We start from the raw sequence: 21,389 nt of genomic DNA, 5'->3' as shown, positions 1-21,389 counted from the left end.
TGGAAAAAAAAAGGGGGGGGGGGGGGAAGGGAAAAAAAACCCCTTTTTTTATTTTTTTTATTTTTTGGGGGTTGAAAAAGAGTGAATTTTGAATCTTTCTCCAATGGGCTAGCTGCCACTCATCCACGTACCTCATGTTATTGCCTTCTTATAGACTTTTCAAATATTATTTTTATATTCAAAATCCAATCCTTTTTTTTTTCTTTTTTTTTTCTTCTAAAATTATAATAAAATTTTCTTCGGAATTTTAACGCAAATTTGACCCGTTAAAGATAACGTCAGATCTTCTGTGTTTTAAGAATCACGAGGCTGACGACGATATGTAATGAGCTACTAGCGGTGAGTTTGGGTTGTTACACTATTGCTAGTAGATATTGTCTGCTTTGGCTCGATACGTATCATTGTCAGTCTTACGATTTTATAACATGTTTCTACACTTTTATAAGGAATGTTTCGTTCCCGTCTCCAATCGATATAGGATCTCACAGTCCATCCTCCTTGGGGGTCAGCGTCGTTGCTGGCACACCACTTGGTGTATAGTTCTGATACCATTTGTAACAACCCAAACTCACCCCTAGCATATATTGTCTGTTTTGACCAATTATGTATCGCTTCACGTTTACGGTTTTAAAACGCGTCTACTTGGGAGAGGTTTCCACACCCTTACAAGGAATGTTTCGTTCCCCTCTACAACCGATATGAGATCTCACAATCCGCCCTCCTTGAAGGCCAGCGCCCTCGCTGGCACACAACCCAATGTCTGGCTCTAATACTATTGTAACAACTCAAACTCACCGATAACAGATATTGTTTACTTTGATTCGTTATGTATTATCGTTAGCCTCACAGTAAAAAGTTTTCATACTCTTATAAGAAATATTTTGTTTCTCTATCCAACAGATGTAGAATCTTCCAGGTGGCGTAAAGCGTAATTACAGATACAGGTCATGTGATCCCACTACTTCGATAACATCTCCAAACAAAAGGAAACAAAGGCATATATTACGAATGAGATTTTGAGAATCTTTTTAATCATTTTATGTAGTTTTGTTTCGTCTCCTTCTCGTGTTTCTTCTTTTTCATCGCCCTGAATCTCGAGAAGCAAAAATAAAATTTAAAAGATTAAAATTAAAATTAAATGCATTTTTTTCTTAAAAATAAAAAAATAAAATAAAATAAAAAATTGCTGGTTTGATGGATGTCGGCACAAGAGGAAGCAAGAGAAAGCCGAGTAATTTATTCGTTTGTTGTTTTTACTGTAAAGTTTTATTCTCTCAGAACTCACTCATAGATTTGATGCTCTCTGTGATCATATTTGAATCAGAGCGATCCTAAAAATAAAATAATTAAAAAAGATTTGAAAATAATTGTCTATACGAACGAGGCGATCTCCTGAAAATTTTCCTAAGAAACATGTGAGTGAGAATAAAACATGTTAAAAGTGCAGTATATTGAGCACGGGAAATACATATAATCTTCATACATGTGCAGTATATTGAGGAAAGTCGGAGCTCTTGATCTGGCGGATGTCGTTTCGTATGGCAATGTGGACCGACTCAGGACGAGGATTCCCCGGGAGAATTAGGCCCAGTTTTCAACCCGATTGAAAATTAATCTACGATTTGAATTGATTCACCCTAATGAGTATGTTTATGCACGTGTGAGAATTAGATATAACTAACGTTGTGATTAGTTTAGGGTTATTTTCGAGGTAACTAATCGTGTCGTCCGACCAGTTAGTGTAGGCCATGTGACGAAACTGTCCTTGGCTCACTTGTTGGTCTTTGAATCCATTATTGGTCATTTTAGCTGATCTGGACTGTCTCTCTGAAGCATCTTTTTTTTTTTTTTTTCTATTGATGAATATTTTTATGACGTCATAAATGTTTTATTTTATTTATTTGTGGGAGTTGTGATGTCCAACTAAGCTCTTTCAGGGCTTTTGAGAAGTCTTTGATATGATGATGTTCTTGCAGTTATCATCATTGTCAATATCTGGTCGTCAAAATCTTTCTTTCTTTTCAAATTTCTTTCAAAAAAAAAAAAAAAAAAGTACAGCTTTGTGTCGACGTGTTCGGGATCGAGAACTAAATTCGGTTAGAATTTAAAAGGATCGTTGGATGTATGAACGAGAACGACCAAATATATTGGTTGTCGTGTGAGCCCTTTTTCTTTCACAAGTTTTTATACCCTTCTAGTATGATAGCTAGACGTTTTTTCTGCTAAGCTATATGATATTGTATACCTCGTTTTTATGGTTTGATTTGTCGTTCGTAAATACTGATAGGAATCTTCCCATTTAGGGTGGTTGGCTCATGATACGACGTTCTTCGGACGGAGGAAATAAGTTATTTCTGGGTTTAACGATTAGAGTAGAGCAAACATCACTTGCTAGATAGTCTCGGGAGGTGGTTTACTTGAGATTATCGATAGATTTTGGAGGTCTCGGTTTAGAATAGCAATATCTATACTATTAACTAATCTAGAGATATATGAAAGAGGACAGTGTAACAACCACAATAACGTGCAACTATTAAATTTTATATATGAGATTTCACATCGGTTGGAGACGGTAACAAAGCATCCATTGTAAAGATGTAAAAACCTCTTCCTAAATGTTAATACGTAACGGGCTAAAACGGACAATATCTGCTAATGGTCGGATTATTACTTTATCTGTTAATTTCATAGTCATACGTTTTGGTAGCTCATCCTTTAGCGTTTTATTATCATTTCTTAATTAGTAGCTTTTTAATCTCACTTTTATAACCCGCTCGAGACCTTTTATATTAATGTTGGAAATAACAGTCTTTTACTGAAACCTTTATTCTTAAAGAACGAGAAAGCACACAATAGCTAAAAATTTGTATTACAATCAGATGACAGAAACCGAGCAAAATATAGCATTCGTCGAGGAACTAACTCGGAACGAAAGCATTTCAATATTCTACATTAAAAATTATATTTAAAAGGAAAAAAAAAAGGAAGATAAATGTGGGGTATGGAGATGTGGGTGTGTTGTGTTTGTTTATGGTCAAATATGAACCTAACATTTTTGAACTGCCCTTTTCATTTCTTGTTCTTCAGATTTGACTTGCTCTGACACTCTTAATTGTACATTTTTTTCTTGTTTTTGTAGGTCCATTCCCCCTTGCCAATAATAATACTAACGACGCTGTGTTACAACAAGTAATTTTGTGTTGTTACTGTTGACGTTACAGAAACGATTTGAAGTTATCTTTGGTGTAGAAATCTGTTAGAATGTTGAATGAAAAATTAGGGTTTGTAATGATGTAATTGACTGTTGGAACGGAAATTGAGATTGTTTTAGGTCATAATTTTCGTGATGGTGGGTTTGAAATATAGCGTTTGAGAGATTAGGATAGAGCTGTTTTTAAAAAACACGTGGCAAAGTTCGAGGGTATTTTGTAATTTAGTCGTGCTCTGAATGCCTCTTTGTTGCAAAATTATATTTGAGGTAGAAATCTGATAGAATATTGACACCTAAAAATGATGTGATAGAGACCTATAATAAAATTTGAGATCTGAAAATGATGTGGCAGAGACCTTATACGGACATTGAGACATGACTACTGTTACACTGTTTCAGCTCACAGTTTCTGTTCAACATTCAATAGTGTAAAGTTCGAGGGTATTTCATAATTTAGTCGTGCTCTAAATGCCTCTACGTTCCAAGATTGTCTTTGTAACGACCCAGATCCACCGCTAGTAGATATTATCCTCTTTGGGCTTTCTCTTTCGGGCTTCCCCTCAAGGCTTTAAAACGCGTCTACTAGGGAAGGTTTCCACACCCACATTGGTTGGGGAGGAGAACAAACCACCATTTAAGGGTGTGGAAATCTTCCCCTAACAGACGCGTTTTAAAGCGAGGGGAAGTCCGAAAGGGAAAGCCCAAAGAGGACAATATCTGCTAGCGGTGGATTTGGGTGCTAACCGTCATAATTTTTGTCCAACACTTGGCGGCTCTAAATGTCTCCATGTTCTTTATCATACCGCTCTAAATGTCTCCATGTTCTTATCATACCTGAAATATGTCTTTTAAACTACATTTATCTTTCATTAACACTATTGACCTATATTTTTCGTTATATAATTAATAATCAATCGTCAAATTGACAGTGATTTATGTTTAACGAGCCATCTTGCCTTATCCCAATGCTGTATGAGACATGGTGCCAAAAAGAAAGAGACAAACTTAGAATATTTTGTACTCTTTGAACACAACTCACATCTTTCGTGCAATAATAATATAACTAACATTCAAATGATATCATTGAGATAACACTTACGTATAAAATAAATTTAAAAAAAACGTCACACGAGATATAAATATATCTATTTAAATTTAAAGCAAAGTTCAAGATATTTTTGTCATCACGAGCTTTAAACCGTTTATATTTTATGTTCTAGTACTTTATGTTTTTTTTTAAATGTCAGATTTATCAATAATTTGACTTGACATTTCGAAAGTGTCACGTAGCCCTTTTCTTTTTTTACTTAAAGCTGACACGTGTGAAATGGCTCCAACTTTTTAAATAAGAGTATAATTTTTTTTTTCCGAATGGATGCAAGAGTACAGATGGATAGGTTTGTCTCTCAAGGAGTAGAGACGGTGTAACTGCTAAATAAAAAGTAATGGCTCAAGCGCACTGCTTATTGATATTGTTCATTTTGGCCCTTATGTATGACAGTGAGCCTGGTGCTTCGTTACCCCTCTCCAACCAATTTGAGATCTCACAATTCACCCTTCTAAGGGGCCCAATGTCCTCGCTGGCACACTGCCTGTGGCCATAAGCCTGGTGCTTCATTCCTCCCTTCAACCAGTTTGGGATCTCACAATTCACCATTCTTACGGGCCCAAAGTCCTCGCTGACACATAGCTGGTGGTCGTCAGCCTGGTGAATCGTTCCCCCTCTCCAACCAATTTGGGATCTCACAATTCACCCTTCTTAGGGGTGGGGCCCAAAGTCCTCGCTGACACATAGCTGGTGGTCGTCAGCCTGGTGAATCGTTCCCCCTCTCCAACCAATTTGGGATCTCACAATTCACCCTTCTTAGGGGTGGGGCCCAAAGTCCTCGCTGACACATAGCTGGTGGTCGTCAGCCTGGTGAATCGTTCCCCCTCTCCAACCAATTTGGGATCTCACAATTCACCCTTCTTAGGGGTGGGGCCCAAAGTCCTCGCTGACACATAGCTGGTGGTCGTCAGCCTGGTGAATCGTTCCCCCTCTCCAACCAATTTGGGATCTCACAATTCACCCTTCTTAGGGGTGGGGCCCAAAGTCCTCGCTGACACATAGCTGGTGGTCGTCAGCCTGGTGAATCGTTCCCCCTCTCCAACCAATTTGGGATCTCACAATTCACCCTTCTTAGGGGTGGGGCCCAAAGTCCTCGCTGACACATAGCTGGTGGTCGTCAGCCTGGTGAATCGTTCCCCCTCTCCAACCAATTTGGGATCTCACAATTCACCCTTCTTAGGGGTGGGGCCCAAAGTCCTCGCTGACACATAGCTGGTGGTCGTCAGCCTGGTGAATCGTTCCCCCTCTCCAACCAATTTGGGATCTCACAATTCACCCTTCTTAGGGGTGGGGCCCAAAGTCCTCGCTGACACATAGCTGGTGGTCGTCAGCCTGGTGAATCGTTCCCCCTCTCCAACCAATTTGGGATCTCACAATTCACCCTTCTTAGGGGTGGGGCCCAAAGTCCTCGCTGACACATAGCTGGTGGTCGTCAGCCTGGTGAATCGTTCCCCCTCTCCAACCAATTTGGGATCTCACAATTCACCCTTCTTAGGGGTGGGGCCCAATGTCCTCGCTGGCACACTGCCTGTGGCCATCAGCCTGGTGCTTCATTCCTCCCTCCAACTAATTTGGGATCTCAACATCCACCATTCTTAGGGGCCCAACGTCCTCGCTGGCACACAGCCGGTGGTTGTCAGCCTGGTGATTCATTCCCCCTCTCCAACCAATTTGGGATCTCACAATCCACACCCTTTCCACCATTTTTAGGGGCCCAACGTCCTTGCTGGCACATAGCCAATGGTCGTCAGCCTAGTGATTCGTTCCTCCTCTCCAACCAATTTGAGATCTCACAATCCATCCTTTGTAGGGGCCCAATGTCGACATAGCCAGTGTCTGGCTTTGATACCATTTGTAATGGCCCAAGCCCACCGCTAATAAATAAAGTTTGTTTTGATCCTTTACATATAGTCATCAGTCTCACGATTTTAAAACTTATTTGTTAGGGAAAGGTTTACACGGTATAAAGATTATTTTTGGGATCTAGGTACGAGCATGAATTTAAAAAAATTTGTTTTTCTAACACTTTATTTTGTTTGTTAATGCTTAATAAATTAAAGGTTTAATTATCACCTGCGAATCTTCTTCCCGCTAAAAATGCTACCTCAAATTTAGGGCGCGGGCGCAGCAATGGCTTAATCCGGATGTTAACTTGGAATGAACTCGGTGACTCTCTCAATGTCTTCTCGGGGCCGACATTTCAATTTGAACGATGCCGGCCGAAACTCAGTCATGGAGTTAGATGGCGTCAAAGGCTGTAGGAAGAAGAAGATGATGATCCGCTTCATAAATTTATCGATTACGCGAGGTCTTTGATATTATTTGAAGACGAAGAAAACTTCGATCCTAATGTTAATGGAACGGAGACCAATGCGGCCGGTTGGAGTTTGATCGCCTCCCGGTTCCTCAGAACTTGTATCGCCTACTCGAGTTCTGTTACCGCTGCGATTTTGCTATTTGAGCTCTCGCAGGTACCGCGAATTCGAACTCCTCTATAAGGTTTCTTTCTTTGACTGTAGATACTTTGAGCAAAAATTTATGTTAATTGCCTGATTTCCAATCAAAGGAAGATGCAACAGTGAGGACTGCCTGAATTCTTGATGTTTCACAATTGGATTAAAGATTTCACCGTAATTGATTCCAGGAGTTCAACGGAGTCTCTTGGTTTCAAGTTTGAATTTGTATTAATACGCCGTCTGAGTTCCTTCTTAATATGTACATCCACTTATTACCAAGTGTTCATAACAACGAGAGGGTGGTATTAGGGCCCGTGTTTTATTCTAAATGAGGGATGATTACTTAATACTCTGTCATATCTTGGTTCTAGGCTTTTGAAATTGATGCGTCCTTAGAGTTGCTTGATCCAATTGTAGTCCTGTTGTCCTTTTAAGTATTAGGCAATGGGGGACAACCTCGAGTAATCCAGATTGCACCCTGACCACACATATTGGTTTTTAAGTATTAGTATCCTCTCAACTGTCCTTTGCGATTCGGTATCTCTTCTTCTGAGAGGCTAGTCAACTGTCAATTATGAAATTATCCATGTGAGTAATGATTGGTTGCCGCCCAAGCTTCATAATCTGAATTGGAAATAAAAAAATTTAATGGCGATGAAGGCATTCATTTCTTCTCTAGGAGGAGAATGCATTCTGAGCTTCTTAATCTCTCCAGTCAAGTTTGTGTGATTAGCGTATATAGGAAGAATAAAATTTTGCCAAAGCATAAAATTGTTTACACTGATGTAACCTGATTGATCCAATTTTCTAGTGGTGGGAGTTGGGATTAGCCATGAAAGCTCTGGTGACAAGAGATGTTCTGGGATGAAAGAAATTTAGCTGAAGTAAAACATGGTGCATAATGCAGCATCTTGTACAGCTGCATTTATGATGTTGGTGTTCTTTTGTTTTTCCCCCTCACTAAAATGGTCAATGCTTAAACTTTAGAGGCTGTAGTTTCACAAAAGGATGGATTTTGGATATCCAATCATGAACTGACTGCCTTATCTTCAATATTTGCAGGATTGAATCTATTGGTCCACTGGAAATTTATGAGAAGATTAATGGCTTGCGGATGATACAAATCAGTCTTGTTGATAATGATGATTTCAATTTAAAGTTTATCGGGGGGTGAACAGGGGTTACTAGCCAATATTATATGGTGAATCTTTTAGTTTGATGTTAACTATTTCAAGAATATTCTTGCATGATTATATCAACGTAACAGTTCTCATTTGAACAGTGTTGGTTTACTTGCACTTGATAGACCATAAATTGCAACTGTAATCGAGAATGGCATTGGAACAAGTGATGATCTTTGTCTTGAATATGTTAGTGCAACACAGTTATATTTGGTGCCTTGCATTCATCATAAGGAGCAAGTGAGTTAGTGCAACACAGTTATATTTGGTGCCTTGCATTCATCATAAGGAGCAAGTGAGTTAGTGCAACACAGTTATATTTGGTGCCTTGCATTCATCATAAGGAGCAAGTGAGTTGTAGAACCCCACCTCTCCCCACACCATGCACACACAAAATTAAGAGACTTCCCTGTATCTTGGATCCCGTCAATATGTAAATATTCCACAACACAGGTCTCTGTTTTAGCACAAATATAAACCAAGCTTCAAGAACGCTTAGCACGTCGTATCCTTCACTTAGTACATCTTTATGAAGATAAATCTTAATAGCCATCTGTTTATGAAGTTTACAGTCTTTTGTGGTCGACCTTCAAGACAAGATGACTGGCATTAGCTTATATGGTAAGGTTTTATGAGTCTTCACATTTATATAGCACTTCAAATAACAAAAAATTCTCATCACCTATACTTCCACTCATTTTTGAGTTCCACTTTTCTTTTTCTTTTCTTTGTGTCTTCTCTTGTAAAGATCGGTGGACATACAGTATATATAAGTGTCCTGACATGCACCATAAACAAGAATCGGTGAGCTAATTCAAACAATTTACTCCGTTATCTAATAAATAAATTGAAAGTCTTGGACAATTTGAAATGCTTATGTACATAAAATAATAACTAGTCGTTGATTTGAGGATTTTCTCCTTTTCGATATTTTGGCGATTTCTTCATGGCATTTCTAATTTGATTTGAGTCTTTTGCTTGTGAAGCTTGGAGGCTTTATGGATTGAGAATCATGTTGGAGCTTCTTTTGTCAACTTTAGCTGCTTGCCAACATTGTTTTCTCCTGGTCTTCTTAAACTTTCACGACTTTCTGATCTTACGAAGCAATACTCATGGTACAAAGGTGAAGCTTTTTCTTTTTCCTTCTCGTTCTTTCTTTGTCTATAGTATGTTATGTGTGATGAGGAACTTTTCAAAGTGGAAAGGTTTCAGATTTCTTTCCATTTACCAGGACCACTAGAGAGCTCTAATCGCCCATCCCCAATAGGCCACCTCGCTGAAAGGATTTATGGGAGCCGTACATCAATATCCTTTGGAGATCAAGTGAGGCAAAGCTCCGTACCTTTGTTGCTTAGAAGCAGCAAAGTAGGGATTCCTCATTCTTATAACGTAATATATAAACAACAAACGTTAGGAGAGAGACAAATGACCAATGAAGTTTCTCTTTTTGCAACCTTTATTGGGAATCTAGGGAAAATTAGGCTTGATAACGATTTTATTACTGATTTCTGTTTTTGAAAATTATGTTTGGTTCCTCTTAATTTCTTTATTATGGATTTAGAAACATAATAGTGAATTGAAGGAGGAAGATCGGCAGATGTGGAAATAATGACTATTTTGTTAATGATCCACTTTCATGGGAGATTACTTTGCACTTGTGAATAATGCTTCATTCAGGAACTATCTTTTTAGCAGTGGCTGCTGCAAGACGGCAAAAGGTATTGTAAAGACCTACAGGTATTATTCATTCTTCATTTCAATGTCTTGAACTGCAATACCCAATTAAATTCATAACACAGGCATTTTAATGATATTTTTGTCCTTTTTTTTTTTTTTCATATTTTATGATGCATTATAATCATTTATCTAAAGATTTGGACGTTGAAATATTCTCGCCCTTTGTGGTTAGAAATTTAATGGAAACAAAAGTGTAAGATCCTAGTTATTATAAAGGTTGAGTGTAGACTAAAGAAATATTCTTTAATCCATTACACATTTGTGGTTATATAGACCTTTCAAATAGGTTCGTGACCCCTATACTTGACCTTTTTGGTAGCATTAATCCTAAGTCCAAGGTCTAGTTTTGAGCCAAAAAAGTATAGACAGAAATTCTTTAGGCTTGCGTGATACAAATTAATAAACAATAATCTCTTGATTTGAATTAGAATCTAAAACCAAACATTTTAAACGCTTCATGTTCTGATCAAGCTTTTAAATATTGATATTGCTCGAAATGTTTGATTCTTTTATGATTAATATTTGGTCTAAACTGTGATATTTTATTGTATGTCATTCATTTTTGTTTCGATTTAAGATTTATTTTAGTCCCAAATATAATGTTTTAATATAGGTTTAATCATGAAGCATGAGTTAAAACTTGTTAAAGGCAAGTAATATAAGAGTCTTGTGACTTTTAGAATTGCACCACCAATTCTTGAATTATATTTGAAGCAATGAATTTGTTAATTCTGTTGCTCTTTAGGCAAAAGTTTAATATGCTTTCGGTGATTATTGTGAAGTTCATGTGTTTCGTGCTCATTTCTACTGTCTGTTTATCCAATTCCCCAAGCCACCCCTTGATTCTGTTTCTGCCTCCATAACCTTATATATCACTCCTACATCCTTCTTAATTCATTTCAAAATCACCTGTTCTTCTTTCTTTCTTTCTTTCCTTAATTATTTTTTCTGTCCATCTTCTTTGCAGGGCATCACCAGATTTTAAGCCCTCTTAAGGTATGTTCACCAATATTCCCTTTTTTGTTAGCAAATTTTGTGTGAAATTTATGATTGCTTGTATAAATAGAAGATTAATATCACTTAAAAGTACCTATATTTATAGCTTAGGATTTTCAAGTCCTAATTTTTTACACAACTAAAACTATTTAATAGGTGTTACATTTTAGGAAATTTATTTTGTGTAGTATAGGTTGAAATTATGATTAAAAAATATTAGAAATACTAAAATAGGTCTAATGTGTTGGATGATGAAAGTCCCACATTGGCTTATTTAGGAAATGATCATGGGTTTATAATAAAAAATACTCTTTTTGGCTAATTTAGGAAATAATCGATGGGGTTATAATCAAAGAATACTCTCTCAATTGGTATGAGACCTTTTGGGAAGCCCAAAGCAAAGCCATGAGAGCTTATGTATACGATTGTAGAGAGTCTATGAGACCTTCTGGGAAGCCCAAAGCAAAGCCATGAGAGCTTATGTATATGATTGTAGAGAGTCTATGAGACCTTCTGGGAAGCCCAAAGCAAAGCCATGAGAGCTTATGTATATGATTGTAGAGAGTCTATGAGACCTTCTGGGAAGCCCAAAGCAAAGCCATGAGAGCTTATGTATATGATTGTAGAGAGTCTATGAGACCTTCTGGGAAGCCCAAAGCAAAGCCATGAGAGCTTATGTATATGATTGTAGAGAGTCTATGAGACCTTCTCGGAAGCCCAAAGCAAAGCCATGAGAGCTTATGTATACGATTGTAGAGAGTCTATGAGACCTTCTGGGAAAGTCCAAAGCAAAGCCACAAGAGCTTATGTATACGATTGTAGAGAGTCTATGAGTCCTTCTGGGAAGCCCAAAGTAAAACCATGAGAGCTTATGTATACGATTGTAGAGAGTCTATGAGACCTTCTAGGAAGCCCAAAGCAAAGCCACGAGAGCTTATGTTCAAAGTGGGCAATATCATACGATTGTAGAGAGTCGTCTAACATAATGGAAGTTTTGAAAATTTAAAGACTAAAATAAATCAAAAGTCGAAATCACACCAACCAAAATATTATTTAAACCTAATTTTGTACATTTAAGAAGGTAAATTGATATTTTTTTTAAAAATAAATTTATGTTAAATTGTATAGTAAATTCATATCCTTCCATTTTTACTTTTTCAATAGTCTTTCAATCTTCTGTGTTTAGTGAATTTTCTTTATGTATGTCGTTCAATTTGTAAATTAGAGATTGAAATCTCTAACTTTTCTTTTTTATCGACTTAGTTTAAATTAAAGTTGAAATTAATATTTAATACTAAATCTTTAATAAGAAATCTCATGACAATATAAATGAGTTTAAGTTACAAATAACATACAAAATGAAATTATTAAATAGATTAAAGAATAAAATATTAAATTAATAAAAACAAAAATGTTATATAAATTTAAATATCAAGTAAATTATACTTTTGATAACTTTGATCCTCGTATTAAATTAGTTATGTTTTAAAATTTGAATATCAAATCCCTAACTTAAAATGTTGGATTTTGAACATTCAATTAACCAAATTTGCTAATTACTTGACATTTTCTAATAAAATAATTATAATAATAAAATAATAATAATAATAATAAATCTCTCTCTTCTCTCACTCTTCCCATGCTCGGGTTAGGAATGTTCATTTTAAACATAAGTTTTTCAGGAAGCCTTGTACCAATGTAGATAGTATTCTTGAATTATAAATTCGCGGTCATATTCCTGGATTATAAACTCATGATTATTCCTTAAATTAGCCTGTGGGAGTTAACAAGATAGTATTTCTGGATTATAAATCCATGATAATTTCCTAAATTAACTGATGTGAAATTTTATTATCTAACCGCTCCTTTTTCAGCCTCCTCTCTGGCTAACTATCCGGTGGTGCCGGTGATGCACCCACCCCTCTTCCTCCCACATGAGAAATCAATTTGGGAATTAAAAACAAGATCTGTAAAATAAAAAACAAGATAAAGAAGACGAATAAGAAGAATGAAATGATGGAGGGGAGATAGCGGCGGCTTTACCGTAGGAGGGTCAGAGGACGGAGGGGGATGAAGGAGGACGGCGGTGGGGTGGCAATGACAGCCATGAGAAGGGAAAGGGAGGGAGAAAGAAGTGTTGGATGATAAAAGTCTGACTAATTTAGGAAATGATTATGAATTTATAATAAAAAATATTCATTCCAAAACAAAGTCACTAGAGAGTAACTCATCTATCAAGATCATCTATCAAAAAAGGAGGAGAGAAGGAGAAGTTTAAAATAATAATAATAATTACTAAATTTAGAAAAAAAAATTTGAAATTTTAAATCTTAAATACTACCAAATATTTTTAATTACTTATAAATTAATTAATTATTTGATTATTAATTTATTAACTTTTATCAATACTTTGAATGCATGATTAATTCCATAACTAAATGCAAGTTTAATTTATCTCCATAAAAATTCGATTATATTCTCAAACACAGCCATCCTTAATGTTAGTATTTTGTTAAATATTTGTGTGTGTTCATGAATTCAGTAACAACATTATCAACAAAATATTAAAAATAACGAATTATTTTTATTGTTTGTATATTTCTATGATTTTTCATATTTAAAATCTTGATCTTCATCTATTTACTGTTTTTTTCTCAATGAAACTATTGTTCGTTTTTTGTGCTCACAATTTGAATGAATTAGATCAATAATATTTACCATTTACCTTGCCTCTGTTCCCGAAATAAAGCGCCTCTTTCTTGGCCGCCGCCGGGAAGATGGATTCATCAAGAGCACTGTCTCATTCGATTGATGTTCCGGCGACCTCACAAGGAAGCTCTGAGGAAGAATCTCTCCTATCTTCCATTGAAGGAAAATTGGAAGCCTTCTGTTCATCCATTACCATCTTCAGAGCTCCAAATGAAATCAGTATCGAAGATAGAAACGTCTTCGTCCCTGCCAAAGTCTCAATCGGTCCTTTCCACCACGGCGCGCCACATCTCGAATCAATGGAAAATCTTAAGTGGTGCTACTTGTCCGCTTTCTTGAAGAACAATCCGTCCGTCGATTTACAATATCTTGTTGAACTCGTTGTTAAATCTGAGAGCCGATTGAGAAAATGCTATGAGGAAGAGTTTTATGGTTTCGACAGCGATAAGTTTTCGCAGATTATGTTGCTTGATTGCTGCTTCATTCTCGAGCTGCTTTTGCGATTCTCGAAAAAGAGGCTCAGGCGACGGAATGACTCTGTTTTCACTACTCCTGGTTTGCTCTTCGATTTGAGATGCGACTTGATGTTGCTTGAAAATCAGATTCCCTACTTCCTTCTCAAAGACGTTTATGAAAATGTGCAAGATCCGACCGAGGAAAATATGTCTCTCAATGACCTAACCTTCCGATTCTTCAAAACTATGGTTGCTGGAGATCGGCAATTAGTTTACGACAATTTCATGGTGGAAGCAGATCATCTACTCGAAATGGTTCACTCTTGTTTTCTCTCCACCTATCCTCGAGTGGAGACGAACGACAAATCGAAGTCGAAAGAATTACCTACTGCGTCGAAGCTTAAAACTGCGGGAATCAAAATCAAGAACGCCAGATCTTCAAAGAGCTTATTAGACATCAAATTTCAGAACGGCGTCCTCGAAATTCCACCTCTCAAGGTGTATCAGAAAACAGAGGTGATTCTGAGGAATCTCGTAGCGTATGAGATCCATCAATCCGGAAGCGACCGGCAAGTGAAATCATACATCAATTTCATGAGCCACCTTCTCCAGTCAGATCAAGACGTGAAGATTCTCTATAGAAGAAAAATCCTAAACGATCAGGAGGACGACGAGGAGCAGATTATTCGAAATCTGAAATGGATGAGCGAGAGGGAAAGCTTATCGGGAACGTACTTTGCCGGCATTGTTCAGAAACTAAACGAGAAGCCGGACCGATGCGTCGCACGGTGGCGGAAGTTGAGAAGGACTCCAGTGGCCATCGGCATCGTCGCCGTTTTGGTGGTGGTTGTGATCTTCGTCGCGGCCTTCTTCTCTGCATTTTCAGTACTTCAGCGTCGTTACAAATGAGCAAGGAATGCAAACACGACCATTTATATACGGTTTTATGATCATATTGATCAACTTTCAATTTAGAAATCACTCCCTAAACTTCCATTATTTTACGTTTTTTACCCTTCACTATTGCAAAATACATTTTGACCTATATTGAAAATAATGAAATCACTGAGTAATAAAATTTTGTTTATTTATAATTTTTTTGCTAAATTATATTAAAAAAAATTCACTAAACAAAAATACATGTGATTCTTATAAAATTTTATGTATATACCTCTCTTATTTCATAGTATTCATTCGTCTTTCTTTTGAATCAAAGTAGGTCGGGGAAAGCTGCCGTTTATACGACAGCTTCGCTTCCTCGTCTTGCTTTTGGCAAAGTTTCGATTTTGTTTGCTTGCGTATGTTGGATGAAAGTCTCGCATCGACTAATTTAGAAAATGATCGTAAGTTTATAATCAAATAATACTATCTCCATGGTAACGAGTCTCTTGGGAAAGCCCAAAACAAAGCCAGGAGAGTTTATTCTCAAAGTAGATAATATCATACCATTGTGGAGAGTCGTGTTCGTCTAACTGCGCAAAAGCTTAAAATCCTTTTCGCTCAGTCCAAAAGCTTCCCGAAAGATTAGATCCAATAGAAATCCCGCATATTGAGCGCAACTGATATGCGGGGCTATAGGCAAATCTTTTTCGCTCGATCTAAAAGCTTCCCGAAAGATCAAATCCAATAGAAATCCCGCAAATTGAGCGCAGCTGATATGCGGGGCTAGGTGATCATATCATGCCATAAAACGATTTGATATGTATAGAGAGATGAAGTGATGCTTCTCGAAAGATCAGATCCAATAGAAATTCCGCATATTGAGCGTAGCTGATATGCGGGGCTAGGCGATCATACCATGCCATAAAACAATTTGTATTGTACATAGAGATGAGTGATTGAGCGAGAATCGGGTGTATTTTTTATTACATAAATTAAAATATTAAAATTTATTTTAAAAAATGACGTTTTTGAATTTTCAACGTATTAATAATCTATTATTTTAAAATTTATGTTTTCAGGGTTATATAAATTAATATTTAAAATAATAATAGATATTTTATGGGCAAAGCTCACAAAAGAACACATGGCGGAATATAATATTTACCTTCAGCCGCCTTCTCGAATTTCAGTCGGACACGGCATCCGTCTGCGCCAAATTCGTGTTTGCATTCAATAATTGTTTTCTTCGTGGAGTCTCTGCCATTGAAGTTGCGCCCCTTCTTCCAAATTCCTCTGATCAAAAGCTTCCCAACAATCATTCCACGATCTCTGCAGAAGTGAAACGCAAAGAGAAAATGGACGGTGAACGGAGAATCGGAGTTGCAGTGGATTTCTCACTCTGCAGCAAAAAAGCACTCAAATGGACTATCGATAATGTTATCCGTAAAGGTGATTACCTAATTCTCATCACTGTTCGTCCTGAAGGCGATTATGAAGACGGCGAGATGCAGCTCTGGCAAACTACCGGATCTCGTAAGATGTTCTTCCTTCTCGATCTCGTTCTTTTATTTCTCTCATCCGATCTTCGGAGGTAGCGCAAGCGCTTGTTCGATTGCACTGAAACCTTTTTCTAATTCTCTGCAAGATTGTTGCTCTTTTCGCTGTTTGAAGAAATTCGGTTTCGGTTTTGGTTTGATTCCTTTGTTCTTGGCGATCGACGTATTTTGTAATTGTCTCTGTGTGTGTGTTTACTGTTTTGTAGCGCTTATTCCTCTGTCTGAGTTCTCCGATCCTCACACCATGAAGAAGTACGGGATTAAGCCGGATGCTGAAACTCTGGACATCGTGACGACGGCGGCCGCCCAGAAGGAGGTGATTTTTCTATCTTTATGTTTTTGTTAAGCGGTTTGTTTCAATTTCTGCGTTGATGATTGAAATTTTTCTGTAATGGAACAGATCACTGTATTGCTTAAGGTTTATTGGGGAGATGCTGGAGAGAAGATTTGTGAAGCAATTGATCAGGTTCCTATCAGCTGTCTCGTCATTGGGAACAGAGGTCTTGGCATGCTTAAGAGGTGAGATCGAATTCTCTTTCAGTTGTTTGAATCATAACTCTTAAGAATTTAGACTTCTTAAACTGGTTCCATATATACAAAAATTTTGCGAAAATGTTTTTGTAAAGAGTTTATCAATCAGTCCCTGGATCTTTGCTTACAATCACTGGGATTGTGAGATCGATGTCGTTTTAAGGGTTGTGAGGGGAACGAAACATTGCTTAGAAGGAGGGTGTTGAAACTTCTCTCTTGCGTTTTAAAATTGTGAGGCCCAACGGGCCAAAGTGGACAATATTTGTTAGATATGGGCTTGGGCATGTTACAGATGCTAGAGATGGGTTGGGCAATATTTGCTAGATATGGGTTTAGGCGTGTTACAGATGCTAGAGATGGGTTGGACAATATTTGCCAGATATGGACTTAGGCGTGTCACAGATGCTAGAGATGGGTTGGGCAATATTTGCTAGATATGGGTTTGGGCGTGTTATAGATGCTAGAGATGGGTTGGACAATATTTGCCAGATATGGACTTGGGCGTGTCACAGATGCTAGAGATGGGTTGGACAATATTTGTTAGATATGAGCTTAGGCGTGTTACAGATGCCAGAGATGGGTTGGGCTGTTACAAATGGTATGACAATATTTGCTAGAGATGAATTGGACTGTTGCAAATGTTATGACAATATTTGCTAGAGATGGGTTGGGCTGTTACAAATGGTACAATATTTGCTAAAGATGGGTTGGGCTGTTACAAATAGTATTAGAACCAGTAACTGACGATGCGAGACACTAGTCGAAGTAGGGCTAAACCCTCTCCATAGTAGATGCATTTTAAACCTGGGAGGCTGACGGCGATATGTAACAGGCCAAGGCGGACAATATCTATTAGCAATGGGTTTGGGTTGTTACAAATGATACTAGAGGTATATAACGGGCGGTATGCCAGCAGGACGCTGGCCTCCAAGGGGATGGATTGTGAGACTCCACACCGGTTGGAGAGGGGAACGGTGTGAAAACCTCTCCCTTACCGACGACGATACGTAACATGCCAAAACAAACAATATTTACTAGTGATAAGCATAGGCCGAACATCGCATTTCTTAAAAAAAAAAAAAATGAAAACTACCGGTATAAATTTGAAAATTGTGGAATATTTTTACAGGGCAATATTGGGGAGTGTAAGCAACTATGTGGTGAACAATAGCTCCTGTCCAGTCACTGTGGTGAAGAAAGGAGATCATGACCACTGATCATCATCATCATCCCACCACAAAGCACTCTTAAATCCACATTTTCTCATTCGAATTCTCTTATTCTAAGATAGTGATTATGTTTTGTGAATTGTTAATGCATATGTTGATGGATGGCTTGGCCTTCGTTGCTGTGTTCTTCAAATGTTTGGATATTATTTAAACATTGGATTGCTTTTTTACTTGTTGAATTATAAGACATTTAAATTTACCTTAAAAATATTCACACACATACGACCATTGTGCCTCAGAGTAAAGCTATCAACCAACAAAAAAATATCAGTGATCTAAGATTCATCCATGAACACAGAGCCATGAGCGCTTGCCTTCATGAACTTCTTCAGCAAAAGAACGACGATTGCAAGAGTGAGCCCGATGGCAGCCCATTTGAACAACCAGTCATTGGCTGGCCTATGAGCTCCCGTCTCCGGCCTCTGCTGCACCTGAGCGGTGGGGCGACTCGATGGCACCTCTCTTGCCACTCTTGCTGCTTCAGGCTGGAGATTGACATTCACAGATAATCCCTCTGGTGCTGCTTCCTCAACAATCATGTCGATTGCGGGTGGATTCGGAATCTCTACCACAGCAGCAGCTGCAACTTCAGCAGCTCCAGAAGTTACCTGGACATTGGCGGGTTTCTCCTCAGAGGCATTTGAAGAACCCGGCTGAGGGACAGGCGGCACCTTACTCAGCAGATATTCATGAATCTGTGATGTAAAGAAGCTGATTACCTAACAGTATCATAGCTTTCGAGATATCGACAGAACTCGGGAGTACCTCGTTAATTAGCTTTTGACGTTCGGGAGTACCGAATTTGGGGGGCGCTTCTCGAGATTTGATGGCCAATTCTCGTCGCTCTTTCTTCTTGTAGTCCAGGGAACCAAGAGCGCCATTTGGGTTTGTAGGCATGAAAGCAATTAATGCAACCAAGGCAGTGCGCACTATGAACAAGCATCAACAGAAAAGGGTAAGCGGGAAAAAAGGAACAAAGATCACAGAGCATGTGGAACTTGAAGCAACTAAACGTAAATGTAGAAACTGGACAACGGAAACGCTATGAGCTAACATAACAAAACAAGACAAGTTGAAATAATGATACAAAAAACTACCACTCCACGACGGTTGCCAATGCTCTGGATGGTGATTTGATATGCTCAAGCAAATCTTCGTTTGGGTTTCAAAGCGCCCATTTGGCTGAAAGAAAGGAAGTGTCAAAATAAATACAAGAAGAACTATGGACGTGTTTGAGGGTAACCTTTTGAAATTGTTCAAATCATTTTTGTCAGGTTCAAAATAACTCTAAAACTTTTAATCCTTCAAAATCAATTTGATTGTACGAGCATCTTGTGAGATCCAAGAGTGGTTGGAGAGGAGAAAGAAGCCTTATAAAAGTGTGGAAACCTTTTTCTAGTGGACGCGTTTTAAATAAAACGTGAGACTGACGACGATACAACTCTAAAACTTTTAATCATTCAAAATCAATTTGATTATATGAGCATCTTGTGAGATCCAAGAGTGGTCGAAGAGGGAAACGAAGCTTTAGAAATGTGTGGAAATCTTTTCTTAGTGGACACATTTTAAACCGTGAGGCTGACGGCGATACCTAATGGGCCAAAGCATACAATATCTACTAGCGGTATGCCTGGGCTGTTACTAGTATCAGAGGCAGACATTAGGCAATATAACAGCGAGGGCGCTGGGACCCCAAGGGGGATTGTGAGATCCTACATTAGTTAGAGAGAGAAATGAATCATTCTTTATAAGGGTGTGGAAACCTCTCCCCAATGGACATGTTTTAAAACCGTGAGGTTGACAATGATACGTAAAAGGCCAAAGCAGACAATATCTACTAGCGGTAGACTTGGACTGTTACAGATGTACTAAATAAGACAAAAGTGATTTGAACTCTTTCAAAATCAAGCACAAACATGTTCCACTTAAAAGACAAGAAGCAACAGAAAGGGGAACAAGCATGAAAAGAGATAGCTATCTTACGGTTAGCAACATGAATGAAGGTGGCTTGAATGGATATTCTGCTGGCAATTGTATACGTCCATGATATATCCCACCCTCAAATTCACTATCATCCGGTCCACGGATGGCAAATTGCCATTCAAATATATTCTCCTGAAAAAGCAACATTTATCCTCGAATTCCACAGAAAGACTTTTTGGCAAAACCCTTAAACTCTGTAACAGTCAAAAAGACGAAGCTACGCGGATTAATACCAGAACTGGTGTATCAATCGAGCAATGGTTCGCATAGCAGGTATTTTTCTTCTTTTACCAAAATGCAATGAAGTCGATACAATTATAAGAACTAACACACATGAACATAGCGAGAATAGCATAAGATACATGGAAGATTTATGCAAAAGGACTGGATGCACGTGTATTTGTAGAATCAGTAATCAATTCAAACAAATTGATAATTAGCCTAACTGGAGAGTAAGGTTCAAAACAAAGGACTGCTTGAGTTTTCAGCTGTTCAAGAACATTCGATGATTATCAAATCGAATGGATTTCATATACAAAATCTGGCAACAAAGCGTTAATATTTCCACTTTTCTTCCTTTTTGAGCCCTATCAAAACATTCATACGCAATAGTAGCAGACACCAGCAGGTATGAAAAATCAAAAGAAAACCAGATTAATAATTGATTTCTTTCCACATTTCCACATTTATCATACAAATGCAACAATCGGCGAAAATCACAGGGAATCAATTAATTCAACAAAGATACGCAAACCATTAGAATGTAAAACCGACAAAACAAGAACAAAAACCAGAGATATTCAAAAGCAAAAAACCTCAAGAGGAAGACTCGTGAAATCATCGGAAGGATTAGACTGCAACTCCTTGACCTCCTGAAGAATCCTCTTCACCGCAGGGTTATTCAGATTGTACTTATCCTCCGCCATAGGTTTCCAGTTCACTCGCAGATCCGATCCGATTGCAACCGCCACCCTATCACGGAACTAAAAAAGAACAAACAAGAGGCGATCACAGAACCAGACGGTAGGCTTTGAATCGAAATCAAAGCCAAACCGCAAATGTGAACGAGAATCGCAAATTGGGTTTTAACGTGACACGTCATTCTTGCCATTTTCTTGGCGGGTATTAACGTGACACTCCATTTTTATGTTTAAAATTTTAAATTGACAAAATTAAACCTAAACTATAATTAATTAATTTTTTTAAAAAATAAACTGTTAATTGTTAGAGCGATTATTATTTTACAATATAATAATATAATTTATTTTATTTTCAAAAAAAATAATTGAGTTTATATTTTATAACCTGGAATAATATATTTATTAAAATTTTAATTTTACCTTATTTAAATTAAA

General features: G+C 37.7%; 3 protein-coding genes across 13 annotated transcripts; 2 read left to right on the top strand and 1 right to left on the bottom strand.

Moving 5' to 3' along the window:
* The first annotated feature begins 6,423 nt into the window (after positions 1-6,423).
* Positions 6,424-14,931, top strand: LOC111457630 (UPF0481 protein At3g47200-like). 9 transcript variants are annotated; one of them, XM_023099948.1, is made up of 6 exons: positions 6,424-6,790; positions 7,838-7,976; positions 8,943-9,071; positions 9,518-9,674; positions 10,661-10,689; positions 13,439-14,931. In XM_023099948.1, the coding sequence occupies exon 6, from the start codon at positions 13,467-13,469 to the stop codon at positions 14,760-14,762; it is 1,296 nt and encodes a 431-aa protein (XP_022955716.1). In that variant the 5' UTR covers positions 6,424-6,790; positions 7,838-7,976; positions 8,943-9,071; positions 9,518-9,674; positions 10,661-10,689; positions 13,439-13,466; the 3' UTR covers positions 14,763-14,931. The 9 variants fall into 9 exon arrangements, 7 of the variants coding, with proteins under 7 accessions (XP_022955716.1, XP_022955711.1, XP_022955714.1 ...); XM_023099943.1 differs by having other exon boundaries at positions 9,188-9,674; XM_023099946.1 differs by having other exon boundaries at positions 8,943-9,079.
* Positions 14,932-15,897: 966 nt separating this feature from the next.
* LOC111457633 (universal stress protein PHOS32-like) lies at positions 15,898-18,269 on the top strand. The gene is made up of 4 exons (XM_023099953.1): positions 15,898-16,268; positions 16,498-16,607; positions 16,692-16,810; positions 17,952-18,269. The coding sequence occupies exons 1-4, from the start codon at positions 16,091-16,093 to the stop codon at positions 18,037-18,039; spliced, it is 495 nt and encodes a 164-aa protein (XP_022955721.1). The 5' UTR covers positions 15,898-16,090; the 3' UTR covers positions 18,040-18,269.
* LOC111457632 (ubiquitin-conjugating enzyme E2 32-like) lies at positions 18,193-21,111 on the bottom strand. 3 transcript variants are annotated; one of them, XM_023099949.1, is made up of 5 exons: positions 20,850-21,111; positions 20,035-20,166; positions 19,149-19,233; positions 18,817-18,980; positions 18,193-18,746 (listed from the first exon to the last, which is right to left on the bottom strand). In XM_023099949.1, exons 1-5 carry the CDS (start codon positions 20,958-20,960, stop codon positions 18,327-18,329), a joined length of 912 nt encoding a protein of 303 aa, XP_022955717.1. In that variant the 5' UTR covers positions 20,961-21,111; the 3' UTR covers positions 18,193-18,326. The 3 variants fall into 3 exon arrangements, with proteins under 3 accessions (XP_022955717.1, XP_022955718.1, XP_022955719.1); XM_023099950.1 differs by having other exon boundaries at positions 18,193-18,704; positions 20,850-21,110; XM_023099951.1 differs by having other exon boundaries at positions 20,035-20,228; positions 20,850-20,979.
* Between the last annotated feature and the right edge of the window lie 278 nt (positions 21,112-21,389).

Source organism: Cucurbita moschata, unplaced genomic scaffold, assembly GCF_002738365.1.
Source record: "Cucurbita moschata cultivar Rifu unplaced genomic scaffold, Cmos_1.0 Cmo_Scf00020, whole genome shotgun sequence".
NCBI classification, from domain to species: Eukaryota; Viridiplantae; Streptophyta; class Magnoliopsida; order Cucurbitales; family Cucurbitaceae; genus Cucurbita; species Cucurbita moschata.
The sequence above is the reverse complement of the archived record's forward strand: the minus strand, read 5'-3'. Positions and strand labels throughout refer to the sequence as shown.

Coding starts and splice junctions, on each gene's coding strand:
- LOC111457633 (XM_023099953.1), top strand. CDS start 16,091: ATGGACGGTGAACGGAGAATCGGAGTTGCAGTGGATTTCTCACTCTGC. Junction 16,608..16,691: donor CGGCGGCCGCCCAGAAGGAG/GTGATTTTTCTA, acceptor GTAATGGAACAG/ATCACTGTATTGCTTAAGGT. Junction 16,811..17,951: donor GGTCTTGGCATGCTTAAGAG/GTGAGATCGAAT, acceptor ATATTTTTACAG/GGCAATATTGGGGAGTGTAA.
- LOC111457632 (XM_023099949.1), bottom strand. CDS start 20,960: ATGGCGGAGGATAAGTACAATCTGAATAACCCTGCGGTGAAGAGGATT. Junction 20,167..20,849: donor TCACGAGTCTTCCTCTTGAG/GTTTTTTGCTTT, acceptor TTGCTTTTTCAG/GAGAATATATTTGAATGGCA. Junction 19,234..20,034: donor CTTCATTCATGTTGCTAACC/GTAAGATAGCTA, acceptor CCTTTCTTTCAG/CCAAATGGGCGCTTTGAAAC.
- LOC111457630 (XM_023099948.1), top strand. CDS start 13,467: ATGGATTCATCAAGAGCACTGTCTCATTCGATTGATGTTCCGGCGACC.